Here is an 18223-nt window from a genome sequence, read left to right as displayed (position 1 = left end):
GCCTTAAAAATCTACCCACTTCAGTAGGAATAATTGCTTTGTCAAACTGCAAAACAACAAGGAATTCTTGCTGAAATGGCAGTGAAATATACTCTTCATTCAATTAAATTATGAAGCGTTAAGAGTCAAATAAGAAAATCTCCAAACTTATTTTAGTACATTTCTAAAATAAGTGGTTTCAAAAGTTTTATTTTCAATTTGGTTTCTTAGCCAGTACCAAAACCAGAAATGAATGGCAAGAGCTCTTTCAACGCTCTGATCAACTGAGTTTGGTATAACCACAGGTCTTGTTACCTAACTATTTTAACAGTAGTTAAATGCAACAAGCTTATTTCATGATTGCATATCTGTTTAATTTTCAAGTTTTCATAAAACCAGGTGAAAACTGATTATTTGAACAGATTTGGATTAATCGGGTCTGACCACGTGAACACAAGCAGACTGCAAATGTGTGAGTGGGAAACTTGCAAGGGAATGATTTGGAAAGGGACATTGCAAAGGTAAAGTTTAAAGGGGAAAGCCTTGAACTGCTTTGGAGAAAAGGCCAGTAAAGGAAAAGAAACTGGCCATACCAGGGCTGGTTGTCTTCTCCATCCTAGGGAAGGAGCAGCTGACTTGAAAATTCCCAGCCTACGTTGCAGCCAAAATAAAAATTACCTTGCTCTTTGGATCTCCTGCTGGTTCTAAAACTAGAGGGATGTCCTGATCAGGGACCAAGCAGGGCGTAGTTATATCCTGGAAGAAGCAACAAACAGTTCTGGTGCAGCCTATTTTTGGCTCACAGATATTTGGAGCACAAGCAATGCTCAGCGCTTGCTCACTGAAGGTCACCATCAAGGAGGGACTGAATACCTTGCCCAGTCATTACCAAACAAGGGACATGGGGAAAGGATGCAACAACTTCAGCCAGTACATACATAATATGCTAGTAGAAAATAACTCTTGAATGGGGGCTTCATTCCTAACATAACCTAACAGGAAATTTACTGTGGCCTCTAACTTCCCCTTACTTGGGTATGCAGTGAGCCAAACCCTGAAGAGATTTCATTATGTATTTTGGAACTAAACAATAAGAGAAAAAAAATAAACAGTTATTTTAAATATGTTTTGCACATTAAGGCTGGCTAAATTCTAGTAATTTGGGCGCACTTGTCACATTTCATTAAGACAGTGTACATGCTGTGCAAACACTGATAGATCTCATCACCTGAAAAATAATGTGGTGGGTCTTCAGATAGGCATACTGCTTGAACTTGGAAAACTGCCACATTATTTTGATCCCAAGAAAACCATGAATAACAATACAGTGCTTCTGCTAAATATTGAACCTTTTAAAGGGACAATGATGAGAGCTTACTAAAACACTGTGGAAAGGAGAGCCCATTGCTAGGGAAAACCATGGAGGTAAAATAGAAAGATTTTGCTGTACACAAGAATCAGCACCTGACTATAAAGACAGACACATAAGGAAATTTTAAGAATGAAAGGAATGCACAGGAAGAAGTGAAAGGACAGTAATAGGGGGTGGCTGGGCAACACAGCAGTGAAGCTGACAGACAAACAGCAAAAAACTACGAAAATAAGTGGATAATGGCAAGAGGATATCCTGTTCTCACAAAGAAAATTCACAAAAGACAACAAAAGTACTAAACTCCAAGTAAGGCCATATTTACTGTCAGTGCCTGTGATTTGCTACGAAAATATTAACTTTTTCTTTTAAGGCAAGCTCATTCAGTGTACTATATCATCTTAGTAAGGTACAGTTTTTCCTATTTACATGCATTTCCAGTCAGAGATTGTTAGACTGATTACAGACAGAACAACTCCTAGTGCATTTACTAAATTAATCCTGTTTGGTAATAACATGCAACTGAAAGTTTAGAGAAGCAGAACAATCTGAAACCAGTAATGAAGATCCAATCCCTTGATTACTAGCTATGTCACAGTTAAGTGTCTGATGAACATTCTGTGCCCTGAAAGCCACACATTTTAGGAAGTGAGTCATCTAAACTTTGTGTTATTCATATGGTGAAAAGTTTGTCTTTTGATTCCTAATTTAGTTTCTTTAAACCACATCTAAATACTAAGTGCAATGTCTTAACTGTTCACTTGAAACAGCTTTTCAAACTGTTCAGAGCTCTATGTACTGATTATTTAAAACACATAACATGATCTACTTTTTTCCATTGTTATTTTTATTTATCCCTTCTGAAGAATTTCAGTACTTTTATCTTTTTCTTGCTGCCTTGACACATCTCTTTCTGCTCACACAAGACCTATTGATAGGATAGACATGAAAGATACAACTCCCATATGGTTCAACAATCAATCAGTAAGCATCTCTTGCGAACTGTTCAAAACCAAAGTGAGATAGCATCCTTATTTCATGACACCCTTCCACAATGGCTGAGATGATTGTAACTTGCATGGCAAGGAGAGAATATTCCAAAACTAGCTACACAAATCAACACTTACTTCTGCATACCTGGAAGAACATAGAGTTGTAGCACAGAAAGTTACAAACTACCATCAGTCTGATCTATGAGCAATTCTAGTGCTTTTCTTTTAGGCATTAATACTGATATATTATACTAAATGTGCTTGTACATTTTAATTGAGTCACAAGAAATATCTTAGACAGGCAAGACAGAGCAACCTTACTGGTGCACCGCACACTTTGGATGCTGTGCTGGTTTTTAGCCATCCTTAATGCTTTGAAGGCATTCTGAATTATTATATAAGCAAAGGGAATTCTCTAGAAATAAGACAAATACACTGCAATTTTCTGTTTTCATAGACACCTTGAAGGATACAGTTTAAAACTATTACTAAGCTCACACATTAATAAACATTTCAAGATGTGTAATACAAGGATTAAGTGGAATAGTTTTAAGAATTTTATTTCATGCATATTTTAACCATAAGACTATTTTCAAGATTCATTCCATTCAATGTTTAAAACATACATAAGATGTGAATTCAGTCTAAACCGAAAAGAACATATTCACCAGAGGCAATATTGCCTTTCAATAATATAATGAAATAGGATACATGGGATAAGTTCCTGAATTACATAGAACAAAAATCTTACAAGATTTCTAACGTCTTCCAATATTTCAAGAAAATAAATATAATTGAGTCATACTTCTTTTAAAACAATTCTGTTTTCAACCAATACTATTAAAAAACCCCAACACTCAACGTCAGACATTTATAATGTAAAATACAATGAAAAGCTAAAGAGACATACCTGTTGCCTGTTACTGGGCATGTAGGGAAGCATTGTTGATACATGAAACATTAATTCATAATCTTTATAGGTAGTATAGAGGGAATGAGTTCCTGTTGAATCAGCTGAAAATGAATTTAATCACAAGAAGGTTAGTGAATTAGAACATTCATACTACTTTTCAGGACATCGCTCTTCATGCTGTGATTTAAATCTTTTTAAACAACTTGTATATTTTTTACAATTGAACAAAACCAGTTTCCATCAGATAAAAATCTAGTCTTTGTTTTTGTATTATGACATAGAGAGGTCCTGCAGGAAAAAACCCAAAGAGTTTGCTGTCTCTGAGACCTAAATAAACTATTTTTAAATATAGTGGCATATCACGATAAAAACAAAATACTACACTACTTCAGTAGTTTTAGATAACACATATTTTCGTTATTTAAACAAGAATAAGGACAATTGACTAAACCCACACTTTGCCAAAAGTGAACTGGCTATTTCAAACCTCATATTAAGCCACGTTGCATATTAGGCATTTTTAAAACATAAAACATGCGCATACTACATATATTTGAAAATTATTTAAATAAATGTAATATATTATATGATTTAACACTTTCTTTTATTTAGAAAGTTTATTAATAGTTAGCAGTTTGTGATGTTTACAGTAAATGAGTTTTATACTGTAGTCATAAGTTAATCCTTTTTATTCCTATTCTTCAATTTGTATAGACTATTTAAGTACAATGAACTTTTAAAAAGTTTAAGGTTTAACTCTACTGAACACCCTATTGAGTGAAGACAGCTGCCAATTTTTCTTGTCTTTTTCCACATTCACTTATTTTTTAAGATAATTTTATGTTATCTATAGCAATAATTATTCTCCAGTACACTCTTTAACACACTGTTTAAGGTTTCAGAGTTTTGATTGGTTTTGAAGAGTATAACTATATTCCAAAAATAAATCAGTCGTGTTAGTTCTCCAGTTATAATTATATAAAAGTATATAAACATGCACTTGTTTATCTGCAGCCCTAAATATAAAAATATTTCTGTGCATACAATTAGGAGTGCATTCATATGTGAGTGTGCTGGGTGTATCAGTTATGCCTGGATGGTAATTAAATTAGCTTCATTTTAAACACAGATTACAGTTGCATAAGAAATAATAAGCATACTTTCAACTGAAGTTTGTTACTTAGATGTTGCTAAAAGAAGGAAACCTTACTGCAGTCTTCTGTTTCAAAATTTTAGCTGAAAATCCAATTCCATTATAACCTTTCAGTGGCATTTTAGAGAGACAGTTTTGAAGAGATAGAAAGAAAAAATATGTTCCAACAATAAAACATTTTATCTCATTTCCAGTAGACTGATTTGTTTTAAAACATGTACTAAACAAATTATATAGTATTGAATTGGTAACATTTCATTTAGTTTTCTTTTTTTTTTTTTTATCTCGGGGTTTGGAACTGCACACCACTAAAACTGCACTAAAGAAGGGCAGAAGAGAATTTATAGTTAATACATTCCATATGTTCTGAACATTTGCACTGGGTCTGGCTTGGATGCAGCTATAATTCTTCATGGCAGCCCACACGGTGCTGTGTGCTGTCTCTGCAACCAAGGCAGTGCTGGCAACACACCGATGATTCAGCTGTGGCCCAGCAGTGCCCGCACAGCACCAGCACAGCACCACACTGTCCCCTGTCCCAGGAAATGTGCTGGGCTGGCCATGGGCTTGGCAGGAGACAGCCCATCAATGGACCAAAAACATATCCCATGCCCTATAAGGTCATGTTCTGCAGGAAAACTGGAGCAGGGAGAGTTTTTTCATGGTAGCTGTTGCTCAGAGAATGGCTGGGCATCAGTCAGCTAATGGCAGGTGGCGAGCGATTGCCTTTGCATCAGTTGTATTGCTGCCTGATTGATGTAGTGGTGGGCTGTGCTTTCATTGTTGATTGGGGTTTTTTTGTTGTTGTTGCTGTTGTTTGTTTTGGAGTTTTTGTTTGTTCGGGAGGTTTTTTTGGGGGTGTTTTTTCCTTTCTTCCCTTCCAACATTAAACTCAATCTCGACTCACAAAATGGAGGGTGAGTGAGCACACAAGAGGTGGGGGCTTATTTGCCAGACAGGGCAACCCATCACAACATTCTACTTTCTCTGTTACATAAGAAATGGACCAATCACTTATCCAAATATTAAATAAACAATTTTTTAAAATAAATAAATTCTAAAAAGCAAACTTTTTAGAGAAAAACCTCACAGCTAGTCAAGCATTTGAGAATAAAATAAAAAAACTTAATAAATTTCACTCCTACAAGAACTAAGCAAGATTTCTTACTGAAACACTGTATCTACCAAAAATATAGCTCCCAGAGACTACATTATTACACTCCTCTGAATCTGCAGGCAGTCAGAAAAATGTACAATCTAAGTCTAAATACAACACACAGTAATACTTCTTGCATTGTTAAGTATAACAAAAATGTGATACTTAAGTCAGTACTTTACATTTAATAAAATACTAAAGACTGTATCTTTTTGAATTCTTAATTCCATTTTGCCTGTTGCAAACGATGAGGACACACTATGACAGGACAATATAGTTAAGGGCACACAGACTTTGCAAAACATTAAAATCACGTTACTGACTGATACATGCACAATGCTGATCAGCAATGTAAGTTCATACTGAAGCACAGCAAATACAGAAACTGCATTTGCTGACAGACCAGCATTTGTTTTCATATGTACAACTTAGTAGGTGACATTCAGTCACATTCTGATTGGGGGAAAAAAAGAAAACTCAAACATCCCTTACTCCTTTTAATTTTTCATCCCTATTTATCAATGCATTCCAGAAGTCTGACATCCACAGCATGCTAATATGTATTTCTACCAATTAATTTGAAAAATGATTTGTTATTATTCTGTACTGAAATAGGATGCAATAGTCTCTAAATTAGGATGCAATAGTCTCTAGCTCAAATTACTAAAGGGGAAACAAGCATGGACTTAAGCAAAAAGGCAATAACTTTATTGGAAATAAATGTGGTGCTTACACTAGATTGACATTATGTTAAAATGAAGTAAATGAATAACTAGATATCCTTGGATCACAACTCATTTGATCACCTGTCAAGATCCTGCTAAAACATCATTAAACTAAGAATGAATTTAAGTTAAATTTAAGGGCAGTGAAAACAGTGCTGATAAAGAAGTGTCTTAACATATCATTGACCTCTTTATTAACAGCAATACTTTGGTTCGTATTTTGCTACAAATTCCAACCAATTTGTACAATTAAATTTCCATACTGCTCTTAGGGAACTTGAAAGACCTGGGGAAATGGCAGTACTAACACAGCACTGAGGTAGATTAAAAATTATCAGCTGACAAATGAGCACATGTTTACAGTGCATGTGTGAAAAACCAGGAAACTTGACTGCTTGCGTGTGTTGGGTAAAAGTAAGCATTTATGTTTTACTGAAATAAGAGAAATTACTCCATATTTTGAAACACATATATTTTATTGCCTTTGAAAGAATAAGATGTTGAAGTGTACCTGGGGAAATATTACTCATGTAGTATGATTTTAAATAAATGAAAACAAATGAAATAAACTGCTTTGATTTTCAGTTCTACTAATGTCACAGAATAAGTAAATGACCCTTCAGAAAAGGTTTGATACATGTTCTTACCATATGCTTCATCTTCCTCATTTCCCATATAATCCTACTATTCAAAACCCAAAGTCAAGAGCAGGAAAATACAACATAATTTAAAGAAGATCAACTGGATTTTTACCCTTTGTCCCATAGCTTGACACATAACTTACTTTTATTATCTAGTTGAGCCCTGTATTTACTGAATCCTTTTAGCCGTACTCTCTGGCCCAGCAGATCAAGGAACTCTTCAAAAGCTGGTCCTGCCATCTCGTTGTTATACATTTCTTCTTCTGTGCTTTGGCCTGCTTTGCAGTAAAGGATACCAATCTTATGTTGAAAACTCAGCTGAAATTAAAAATTAAATAAAAAAATAAAAGGAAAATTTACAGAAGCAAAGGAAAATCAATACTATAATAAATATTAACAATTAAAATATAACACTGTTATAACCCCTGACAGAAGGCATATGAAAATGACAAAATAAGTGTTCTGATTTGGGAAATTAAATCACCACAGGATGAAAACAAAAAAGAAAAAATCCACAAAGGACACCCTCCAACTCTTGAAAGAAAACTGGATTGGCACTATTTAAACACAGATAAAAGCAGTACAAAGACTTTTCACTTTGTTATCTATAAAAGCACACTCTACTTCATGCTACGGTATGAAAAATTTAATTGGCAATATTTGTATATTGGTCCTTTTTTCTCAGCTTTAAAAGAAGGTGAGTTTATCTTCCCTCATTTTTACCCTTTAAAGTTCACTGTACTTCAGTTAAAACAGGCCCTCAGAACAGTCATTTCTATTACAGGTCATCTTCTGCCTTCCTCATAAAATCTCTCGCTGTTAAAAACTATTTTGCCATTTTTAAAAGTATACTTAAAACAAGAAATTAGATTGCAGTCAAATAGTTTTGTTAAAGAGATTCTCAGTTATGGAACATTACACAAATCACATCTATTCAAAAATAAAGTACAAAAACTATAAAACATTAGGCATAAAGAGAGATTATTACTTCTTGAGCAGACCATTTTCCTCTTAGCTTTTATGCACACTTAAGCTGACAAAGAGGAAATTCCACATGGATGGATTAGTCCTATTATTCTTAACCAACACCTTCCAGAGCTTCACAAACCGACAGAGACCATCAGTCACACCCGATTCCCTTCAGACATTTATCTATATTCATGACTCAAATCAACTCTCCAGTTGTAGACCTCTCTTAATCCAACTAAAGGATTAGTGTCCAAAATGCATGTTATGCAAAGGCTGGATGTGTTTCTGTTACAGCAAAGGTGACAAAACCAGCCTGCTTCCCCTTAGTCCTAAGGGGGTAAAGGCTTTGTGTAGGGGTGAGCCCTTGTGGAACCTGCTCTGGCAGAATGCCCTTGACCAGAGAGCAGCTAGGAGCAAAGGACAGGATAAGGAATAAGATTTCACCTGGCTATCCTAGAACACAGGAGAGTCAGAAGCTGTAAGTTTGATGTGGCATGGGATGGATGACCATCCAAGATAAAAGGGGATTCTGGGTTATAGATGCACTGTAGGAGCTGCCTGGGTCAGACCCATGAAACCTGGAGCTACTGGTTCACTCCGGTCATTTCCTTTTGACTGGCATTAGGTGCTATCCCCATCCAAAGTGCTTCCTTGATCCCCATTTTAAAGAGAGTTAGGTATTTAACAAAAGGTTCCAGATTGCACACTGGTGACTATTTTTTTCAGCAGAAAGCTAGCATGAACAATTCATGAAGGAAACTGCAAAATAACTGGTCAAACAAACATTAGCTATCAGGAAGCAGTGCTGTTACTTGACACATCCCAGAAGACTTTAAATGATGGTGACCACACTGTCACCTCTATACCAGCCCTGTGCCAAATAGTTTAACTTAAACCACAGGGGATTTAAGTTGATTTCCTTGACTTCACACTAGAATTGACAAGTAAAGTTAAATGCTAAATTGAGCCACCAAAAACAGGGACAAGAACTAAGAGTAAAAAGGCACCTGGGCAAAATATTTGGTCTAGTCACACTTTTCCATTCTGCGGATGCCAGTCACTCCTGCATTTGTTTATGAATATCAATAATATTTCAAACAGGAGTGAAGTATATGCCTATCTTAAACAACAATCCAATATCTCACAGTTTAAACATTGAGCTAAGAGACATAGAAAATGAGGATCTGAGACTCACCAGCTCAAGATATGAACTAATCCTGGGATTTGACTTCGTGGGCAGACAAGAACTATGAACGCTATACAATTCTGAACAAAGCCAATACAATAAAAAAACACTATTGCTAAACAAGCTGCAAGCTCATTTGCAGTAATCTGAACCTCCTGTCCCTGTGCTAGAACCCCTCACAACTATGAAATTAGAACATCTGAGTAAAAGAACTCTCAGCCAAGATCATGGTGGCTGTGCAGAAGATTAAGGTACATTTATAATGTCAGTGTCTAAAAGGGAAATAACTCAACGAGCTTTGGCAAGATCTTCTTATGTCATACATTTAACTGGCATGAAGAACTATCAGAATATTTAAAACTGATAAAGTTTGCCAGTTTTGAAATGGTACCACATGCTTGTTCAAATTTTTTTGAGAAAATAATTGCAGACGTGGTTCCGATTTCATTATTTCCAACTCACAAATTTTACATTTAGTTATATTTTATGCTGAGAACAATTTAATAACATGACACCACAAAAAAACTGCTAAATCCATTTAGCTACTTGGATTTGTTATATGTATTGAAGGTGCACAGCAGTCCTTCCTCACTCAAAATGATTGTGTTCTTGTCAGAATCACTCACTACTGAATCTTGGCATCCGGTCAAATTTTTGCACAGATCATCTATCATGTAACAAGAACTTGTTGACTTCCATCATTTGAAGATTTTAGATTCTTTTATATCAAGGAACATCGAGAGATTAGACATAAAATTGCCACTAAATGTCACTGCAACCAATCTTAATTTCTTTGGCCCTTTTTAAACTTTATTCTACAGCTTAGAGAGAAGTGAACATCCCTAGAGGGATGTTAGGGGAACCAAAAAGCATATACAATAAACAACCATTAGCAGAAATTTGAAAGGCAAACTAGGGGGAAGTTGGAGAAAGCTTAAAAAAATCAACAGTAGCAGATAAATGCTGACTTTTCTTGCAAATATACAGCTGAATTTAATGATGAGCATCATATGGCAAAATAAATTGGGAAAAGACAATTTCTTAATGCATTCAAATTAGGTCAATCATCCAATTTACAAGTGGTTTCTACTGCCATTTTTAGAGACAAAATTTAGCCACATGCTTCCTTCATAATCCATATTAGATTTCACAGAAAAATTATCTAACAGGTAGTGAATGAAATCAAAACATAAAAGTAGTCCTCAGTTGGCTCTGGAAATATGCAAACATCTAATACTCCATTAGACAAAATTCATATCACTCTGGTGACAGTACTAATCTTCCAGATCATAATTCATCTTTTTAAATGCATGATATTGCCACCAGTCCTCACCTTCACTTGCCAAGCATAACTCTTTTTGTATTTACTCGATTAATATACTGAATGCAATAAGTACCTAAGAGGATTAAAACCAAAAATGGATCTCATGCCAGTTCTTTGCACAGCTTTCTGTCTGTGTTCAAGTAATTACCTTGTAGTAAGTGGTACATAAGGTATATTAATATTACATTTTGTCAGCTGACAACCCATTTAATAATAGGACTGAATTCCAGAACTGATCACACAAAACAAAAGGAAGCGCTATATACTGCTGTTTCTCCAAGTGAGGAGATGATGATTAAAGAATCACTTTGGTCAGTTCAGTGAACAATCTCAATTTTCAGTTTTTGGGAAATACTGTTAGTGAGTTTGAGAAATACTCAAATCAGATCAAACACAGTCATACTCAATACTGCCTTGAACATACTGCCCCTCTGAAGTGAATATTATTTACTAGATTAACCTAAACTCACTCTGAAGCTCAAACAGCAGAGAGCAAGAGCACATCAGGAATTCTTGGATTCAGAATTCAGTGCCTATGATTTCCCTGTATTGTTTCACCAGAAAAACTGACAAATACAGAAGCAAACAACAACATTCAGCAAAATCAACACCATCCTCAGACATCAATGTGAACAAAATTAGCTTAAGTAAAGAGTACTAAAGATAGCTTAACAATCCATCCAAAAAAGGCAATTCTGTTCCTCTGACTACACATGCTTTGTTTGGAGCAATTGTTACAGGCACAAGGAATTCCGGTAGACACCACTAGTGATTAGATGCAATCACTACATTTGAAACTGAGTCAGCAATAAAAAATTAACCATAGCACCATCATATTCAACTGGTTCAATCATTGGATTGAACTTCAATGGATAGATACCAACTTTCACCTAGAAAGTACAGTCTTCAATTTAAATGACATTTTTTAAAAACCATCACAAGTATGTCCTTCACAAAATATTCAGAAACCATAAATTTAACTACTAGCTTTGAATGAAGCATATTCACTTTTATTGAACCTAATAGACCTTACCATTTTCTCTCAAAATTTAAGCCATTCAAATATTTTATTGCCATGCATTTAATTCAGTAGTCTCAATCACAATTTCAGTTCAGTGAATATAGGAGTATTCTATCCTAGTTAGAATACAGTAAATTCATAAAATACAAATACATATCATAAAATGGTATTGTAAAAAATAACCATAAATTTTAGATGCAGAGACTTAAGACACAACATGCTTTGCCTCCTTACCCACACACAATACTAATAGTGTTAGATGTATTTTCATGTGCATTCATGTATTAGATGTATTTTCATATTTAAGTGCAAATACAGATTGCGAAAATCCCTTCTTACTGATATTAAAACTTTATAATCTTTCACTCAGCCATTGAAAGACAATCTCCATAGACCAATATTTATTTCCTTCAGCTGAAACTTATTTTAAGAAGTATTTGCTTAGAAAAGTAAACCTCATTTTGTCAATGAAAAATAGGCAAGTTTCTCTAAAACCAAGAAATGGAATGGTTTGCATTACAGATCCATGTTAATTAGCACTCTCTGCAATATATTCAATATATTTAATTTTTTTTCTATTTATCTAAGGAATAGTCTTTAAAAAGAAGGCCATGTGCTACATACCCCTTGTTCATCCAGTTTAAGCAGCTGCTCAGGTACTTTGGGTGAGCTGGAAGCCTGCCTCAGGCACTGGATGCTCAGCTCTGGTATTACATACTCCAGCACCTCTTTGAGAGGCAGACCTCTTGCCGTGCCATGACGGGCAGTGGATGGTATAGCATCTTCTAAAATTGCTCCTCTAAGTGTAGTCAGCTGCAGTAAAGGTACAACACACAAAACATTTTTAGCTCTAATACTCAACTTTTCCATTGCTTTGCAGAATTATGGAATGAACATTACCTCACTTGTCCTGAAAACAATACGATAGTTGAACTGAGATCCTTCTTTCTCCTTAGCATCTTCAACCTTTTCCCTCCGGATGCTGACTGCTACAGGTCCAAGATTTTCATCTATTCCAAAGTAGTTCTGATGCTCTTTTACAGAGGAATGAATGAAGAAATAAGAGTAAAGTATGAATCCCCTAGAAAATTTTCATCAAATCTCAAAAAAATTTCTACAGCAAGAAAAAGAGATCATTTTTAATTGAATCATGAGGTCTGTGAATACACCAGCTGGTGATCTTCTGAACTGTAGAATAAGTACATGAATCACAAATGCTAATTTTGATTAGCAAAATGGTCACTCATATCACATAAATTACTGCAACTGCTGCTACCATGAAATTTTTTTCCCCTTTTTTACTACAAAATTAATCTTTTTGTTTCATGCCGTAAGAAACTAGTTTGGAGAAACTGTATCTATATATAATCTTGAATAAAAGCTAAGAGTCTTCAAACAAATAAGCTTTATTCTTATTCTTATTTACAACTTTACATTCCAAGCAGCAACTCGGTCTCAACAAGGGAAAATTGAGTCTACTAACTCTTCAGTGTTTGATGAATAGTTAAATTCATCCTTGAGGCAACTGGTCCAGTCTGGGAGAGTAAAGCACTATGAGCTGAAGAGAAAGATCACGTCAGAGACCATTCAAGGAGACCAGACACACTCAAATCCATGTGACCAATCAGGATCTGTGCTGAGGCTCCTTCTTGCCACCTTTGAAATGTCATAGTGAGTAGCTACAGTCACCTTTAAAAATGGGCAAGAGGGTCTGTGAAACCATAGAACAGCCACAGTAAATTTTAGTTCCCAGGGAGATTAAGGAACAAATTCTCACAGAAGACATTTCCAGGCACCTGAAGGACAAAAAGATACTTGGAAACTGCCTGCATAGATTTAAAAAATGCAAATCATGCATGACCAATCCAGTTGTTTTCTGCAGTGATGTGACTGGCTTTATGGATGAGGAAGGGGCAATGAATGTCACCCATTTGTGCCTTAGCAATTCTTTTCACACAGTCTCCCATAGTATATCTGTGTAGCTAAACTGAAAAGACATGGTCTGGACATGCAAATTATAAGGTGGGCAGAAACAGCTGGACAGTTGACCTTAAAGGACTGTGGTCAGTAACACAAATTGCAATTAGTGGCCAGTTACTAAAATGTTTATCAGAATTTGACGGTGGAGGTGTTATTGTTTAATAGAGTTTTTCATTATGTAAATGATGGAACGGAGTTCATCCTCAGCAAGTTGCTGTCCCTGACCAAACTCTAAAAGAACAGTTCATGTATTGGAGGTTAGGACTGCAGATGGGTGCAACAGATGAAGGGGAATAACCAGCAGGCTTTTAGCAAATCAGCAATATGTGCACAGGGCAGACAGGGAAATGCATAATCCTTCAGTTCTAACAAAACCAGGCAAGGGCAAAGCCACACAAGTAGAGACCTACAGCTGTAGGGTGTCTGTGCTTCACTTCCCACTCTCCTCTTCCCCTGGAGGCAGCTACAGATGAGCTGTGACAGCTGAGCTGCATGTGAAGCAACTCTTAAACCACTTGAAGTTTTCAACCTGACACTTTAAAACAAACTCTCATTTTGACAATCCAAGAAAATGGACTGAAAAGCCCTTATGAAGACCAACACAGACATGCACATCAAACAGAACAAGCTCATACAACCGGCTGGGAACCCACTGCCTCAGGAGCCTCTCTGTGGAAGAGGACTGGGGACCCCATGAGCACAGGCTGCAGCAGCCAGCAGGACTTCCCAACAGAGATGGAGGGCAACCACACTCTGGGCAAGAGCCTTGCAGAAGCTCAGGAGAACATTGTGCCTTTCTGTTTGGCACTTTTGAGGGCACGTGAGAAGCAGTGTCCAGTTTTGGAGAGAGTGGGACAAGGCCAACAGACAATTATGGAGACAATTAGAGGGCTGGAGAATACAACAGATGAGGAAAGGCTAAAAGAAATAGGCTTGTGCAGCTGAAGAAGAGCAGATTAACAGGGAAAATAACTGCTGGATCCCACAGGCTGATGGGAGGTTGTAGAGAAAGGAGAAACAGACTCTTCTAGAAGGTACAAAGTGAAAGAACAAGATGCAACCATCACAACATGCAGCCTCTGAGTGGGGGGAATCTAACACAAACAGGTCTCCAAGAGAGAGTGTGAAATCTCCATCCTTAGATACTATAAAAAACCTAAAGCCACAGCTAAAGGGAAATAGGTTTTGAGCAACTTATTCAGAACCTATATTTAAAGGGAACTTTAAAGAGGGAATTAGACTGGATGGCCTGCAGAAATATCTTCCAATCCAATTTATGCCATAATCCCATATCTTAAACAACAATTAACTGACTAATTTCTCCTTAAAGATTGTCTGGATTAAAAAAAAATCATTTTGCTAGCATTTTTGAGCTAGTTTGGAACTTTTTTTTAAGTAATGTATCTGTAGAAATGTGTAAAGAAGTTTTTTCCAAAATGTCTTTCACTAAGCAGTTATCCATACTCTCAGAATTAATGCAAAAGAATGAAATAAATCATCTCTACACAAAGGACAGTCTTATCTCTCAAATCAAGTTTAAATTAAGTTTCCAGTAGTCTTTCAAAAATATATCTATGATGTATGTAGGTTGTTCCAATCCACCTCCTAGTGGAAGGAGAATGAGCATCAGCACATTTCAACTTTTTTTGGAAGGAAAACCTGGAATCAAAGAGGTGCGGGCATTAAATTATCTGCTCCTGCTCTCCAACTACAGTCCTTTCCCAGTCTGAGAATTCTACCTGCATGGATAAATAATGTACCTTATGGATTTCCCAGTGTTAAATTAAAACTTTGAGTCTAAATGGGCAATTTTATTAAATGGAACTGGACTTTACAGAGAACACAGAGAAAGGGAGAGAGAGAAGTTTGGGCATCAAACACTTCCAATAACATAAAAGCTCCCCACAGCTGCATAATTCAGGCTTTGACATAAGGTAAACTCCTCTGTTAGAAGTCTAGAGCTTTCCATTTTGATGTAAATTAGAAAAGGGTTGCATACAGTTGCTAGATTTCTTGGCTGCAGTATTACTGAGCAAAAAAATACAAGCGTGTGCAGATACCTACAAATTTCTTGTACAACATGAAAGACACAAACCCAAACACACTATTTATATTCATTAAAAATAAAATAGATAAACCAGAAAAGTAAGGAAGATGAAGTAAATTGAATAGCATGGCTACTGATATACTCGGATTTGGGGAAAACATTTTCAATTTAAGACATCTTCTTTTTTTTTAATTTCAAAAAGTACAAACTCATTAAACTCATTTAAATGTGTTTATGTTGGTTTAAAAGAACCAGTAGGGGAGAAAAGAAGAAAATAAATGCTATTTTCTAGCTGAGATCTAGAGAGATGCTAAAATACTTGTAATTTTTTACTTTTTCACTTTGAGGAATAGTTGTCAATTTTTCTCCTAATACAAAAGTCTCAGTTGTACAAAACTGAGTTAATATCAATACCTTGCTAAGCCTGTACATTTCTTTTAGGACATTTTTTCAATCCCATATCAGCAGATAGTGTCAGTAACATTAAATGGCTGCAAGTATCCCTCAAATAAAAAGCATGGTAATAATAAACAAGTCTCAAGGAATTATGAGGATAATTGTACAAGGGGAAATGGACAAATCAATGATAATAAAAACAATGAGATAAAAAATATATTCTATCTTTTGCAATTCTCAACTGAAAACTGAGGCAATATATTCAATAAATATAACATATTTTATATCAGTTGCAATGGATTTGATTTTAACAATAGTTACAAAGCTTATAAATATGCAGTATAAAACTACAACTCATTTCAGAAAACACTGAATCCCAAATCTCACATTTCTTGAAAGGGAATGGAATAATTAGTGCTACACATGCCAGGGTGTTTCTTCCATGCATCTTAAACCAGAAATAAAACTAGTATGCTGACAAGTGCCAATTATAAAACTGTGAACAAAATGAAATGTTCAGAAAGCAATTTCTTTTTCATATATATTTTCCTAAAGGCAACAGAAATCAGTGAGTGTATGTAAAAGTAACTATTGTCTGCTCAATTGTTGTTTCATCCTACCACAATGATTTTGACAAAATTAAACTGCACAACTAAATCTAAAAATCAGCTTGGAGAGCTCACTGTCATGGAAGAGCATCACATAGATCCAATATGAACATAAATGTCAATTTTTCTCTTCAATACAGAAGGTCAGGCCAGCAGCAAGACATCTTGGCGCCCAATGCAAAATGTCTGGATTATTTCCTCTGTCCACAGTAAGTTCTGCTTAGGTAAGAACTGTATTCAATTAGAATTAATGAGATGATTCCTTACGTGCTTGATCCCTTAATAGAGCAGATATTAAAAATGAAGATTTTAGTTTCATCAGCTTGTTCACCTTGACTTGTTGCATTGTAAAAGCCATTCAATACAGATTTCTCTCATTTAGCCTCTGTTACTGCTCTATAAAAAGATAATGCAGAACAGGCCATGGTTTTCATATCATTGTAAAGGTGAGAAGGTAACAATTCATTGCTGGATATTTAATGAATCATACCATGTTTACTTTTGAAGAACTCTGCCTAGAGAACAATTAGTAACAATCTAAGTTTCCGAGTGTTATACTATGTGGGACAAAACTCTGAGAAACTCTGATACTATTTCAGAACAGAAGCTAATAAAAACTAATTACATTCACATTAATTTTCCAGAAAGGTCATTAAGTTTGTTCATAATATAGTATTTAAAGTGGCTTTGAGTATGCATCTGCATTTTCTAATTTCTCTGACAAGATTTTTCTCCACAGAAGTGTTCCGCACTTCAGCACTTGTAACTCATCCAAGATAAAAGCATTTCACAAACAAGTCCTCTTTGATCTAGCTTAATTCTTGTCTCCCCCTTCCCCCTGCCCATCCTGCCACCACCTATGTCTACTGACAGTCTTCCTTTCATTTTTGTGAATGCCAATCTTTTCTTCTCTCTGCCCCTCAAAAAATGGGCCACCCTTTTGTCAAAAGTTTCACTTCATTGTCTTGCACTCTGACTCCCCTCAACACTTTTTGTATCATTTACAAACTGTCTAGCTTGGAATCCATTTTGAACCTGTGAATTTACTGCCCATTCCTTGTTTAGTTGTGGTTCGGCTTTTTTCCTCTTCCATCACAGATCCAGATTCTTCTCTTCCTTGCCTTTTAAGCAGTTTTTTTCCAGCTAATATATTCTCAGTTTCTATTGTATTGTGACCAGCACTGTACTGGATCCTCTTTTGAGTGCCTTTTAAAGGGTTACAGGAGGAAGGAGTAACAGCACCGTGCTTATTTCCTGATGTTCAAAAATAGTCAGAAAGCAGAGGAAGTATGATTTCAAGAACAAGAATTGAGCTGTAACAGTTTTTTAAACAAAGAAGCAGACCTTTTCTTTTAGTAAAAGCAAGAAGATCTAGCTGTAACTCATAATACAGAAAGGACAGAGACAGGTATTTTGGAGTTCTCCCACAAAACCAGGCATTTCATCCACATTGCACAAGCCTGTACTAAAGGCAGACTATCAAAGTTGATCACAAACTGGAAACAGTTTATCTGAATAATGGTTAAAGCCAAGATAATTACTATGCTGACAAGAGTATCCTGACAGTTTGCAGACTGAACACATCCTAAAAGAAAAGGTTATAGGGCTAGGAAAAAGGCATAAGACATCCTTCTTTAAGCTGAAAAACTAAATAACATCAGAAGCTCTCTATTCAAGAAGCATGTACATGTGCACACAATATGAAAGGCCTCAAGACACACTTGAAGACAGTTGAATCTAGAAGAGAGTCAGAAGCCTTAATAA

At 35.7% G+C, this 18223-nt stretch overlaps 1 protein-coding gene across 2 annotated transcripts in view; it reads right to left on the bottom strand.

The window, feature by feature from the left end:
* SIPA1L2 (signal induced proliferation associated 1 like 2) overlaps positions 1-18223 on the bottom strand; it is a 124259-nt gene that overhangs the window by 51947 nt on the left and 54089 nt on the right. The window contains exons 4-8 of one of the 2 annotated variants that reach the window (XM_031058754.1): positions 12329-12462; positions 12053-12241; positions 7072-7246; positions 3251-3354; positions 658-735 (exon numbers count right to left, since the gene is read on the bottom strand). In XM_031058754.1, the coding sequence (XP_030914614.1) occupies positions 658-735; positions 3251-3354; positions 7072-7246; positions 12053-12241; positions 12329-12462 (680 nt within the window). The remainder of the gene's footprint in view (positions 1-657; positions 736-3250; positions 3355-7071; positions 7247-12052; positions 12242-12328; positions 12463-18223) is intronic. The other variant, XM_031058755.1, reaches the window with a different exon arrangement.

This window comes from Geospiza fortis, unplaced genomic scaffold, assembly GCF_000277835.1.
Source record: "Geospiza fortis unplaced genomic scaffold, GeoFor_1.0 scaffold381, whole genome shotgun sequence".
Taxonomy (NCBI): domain Eukaryota; kingdom Metazoa; phylum Chordata; class Aves; order Passeriformes; family Thraupidae; genus Geospiza; species Geospiza fortis.
Note: the sequence above shows the minus strand (reverse complement) of the source record. Positions and strands in the feature narration are given on the sequence as shown.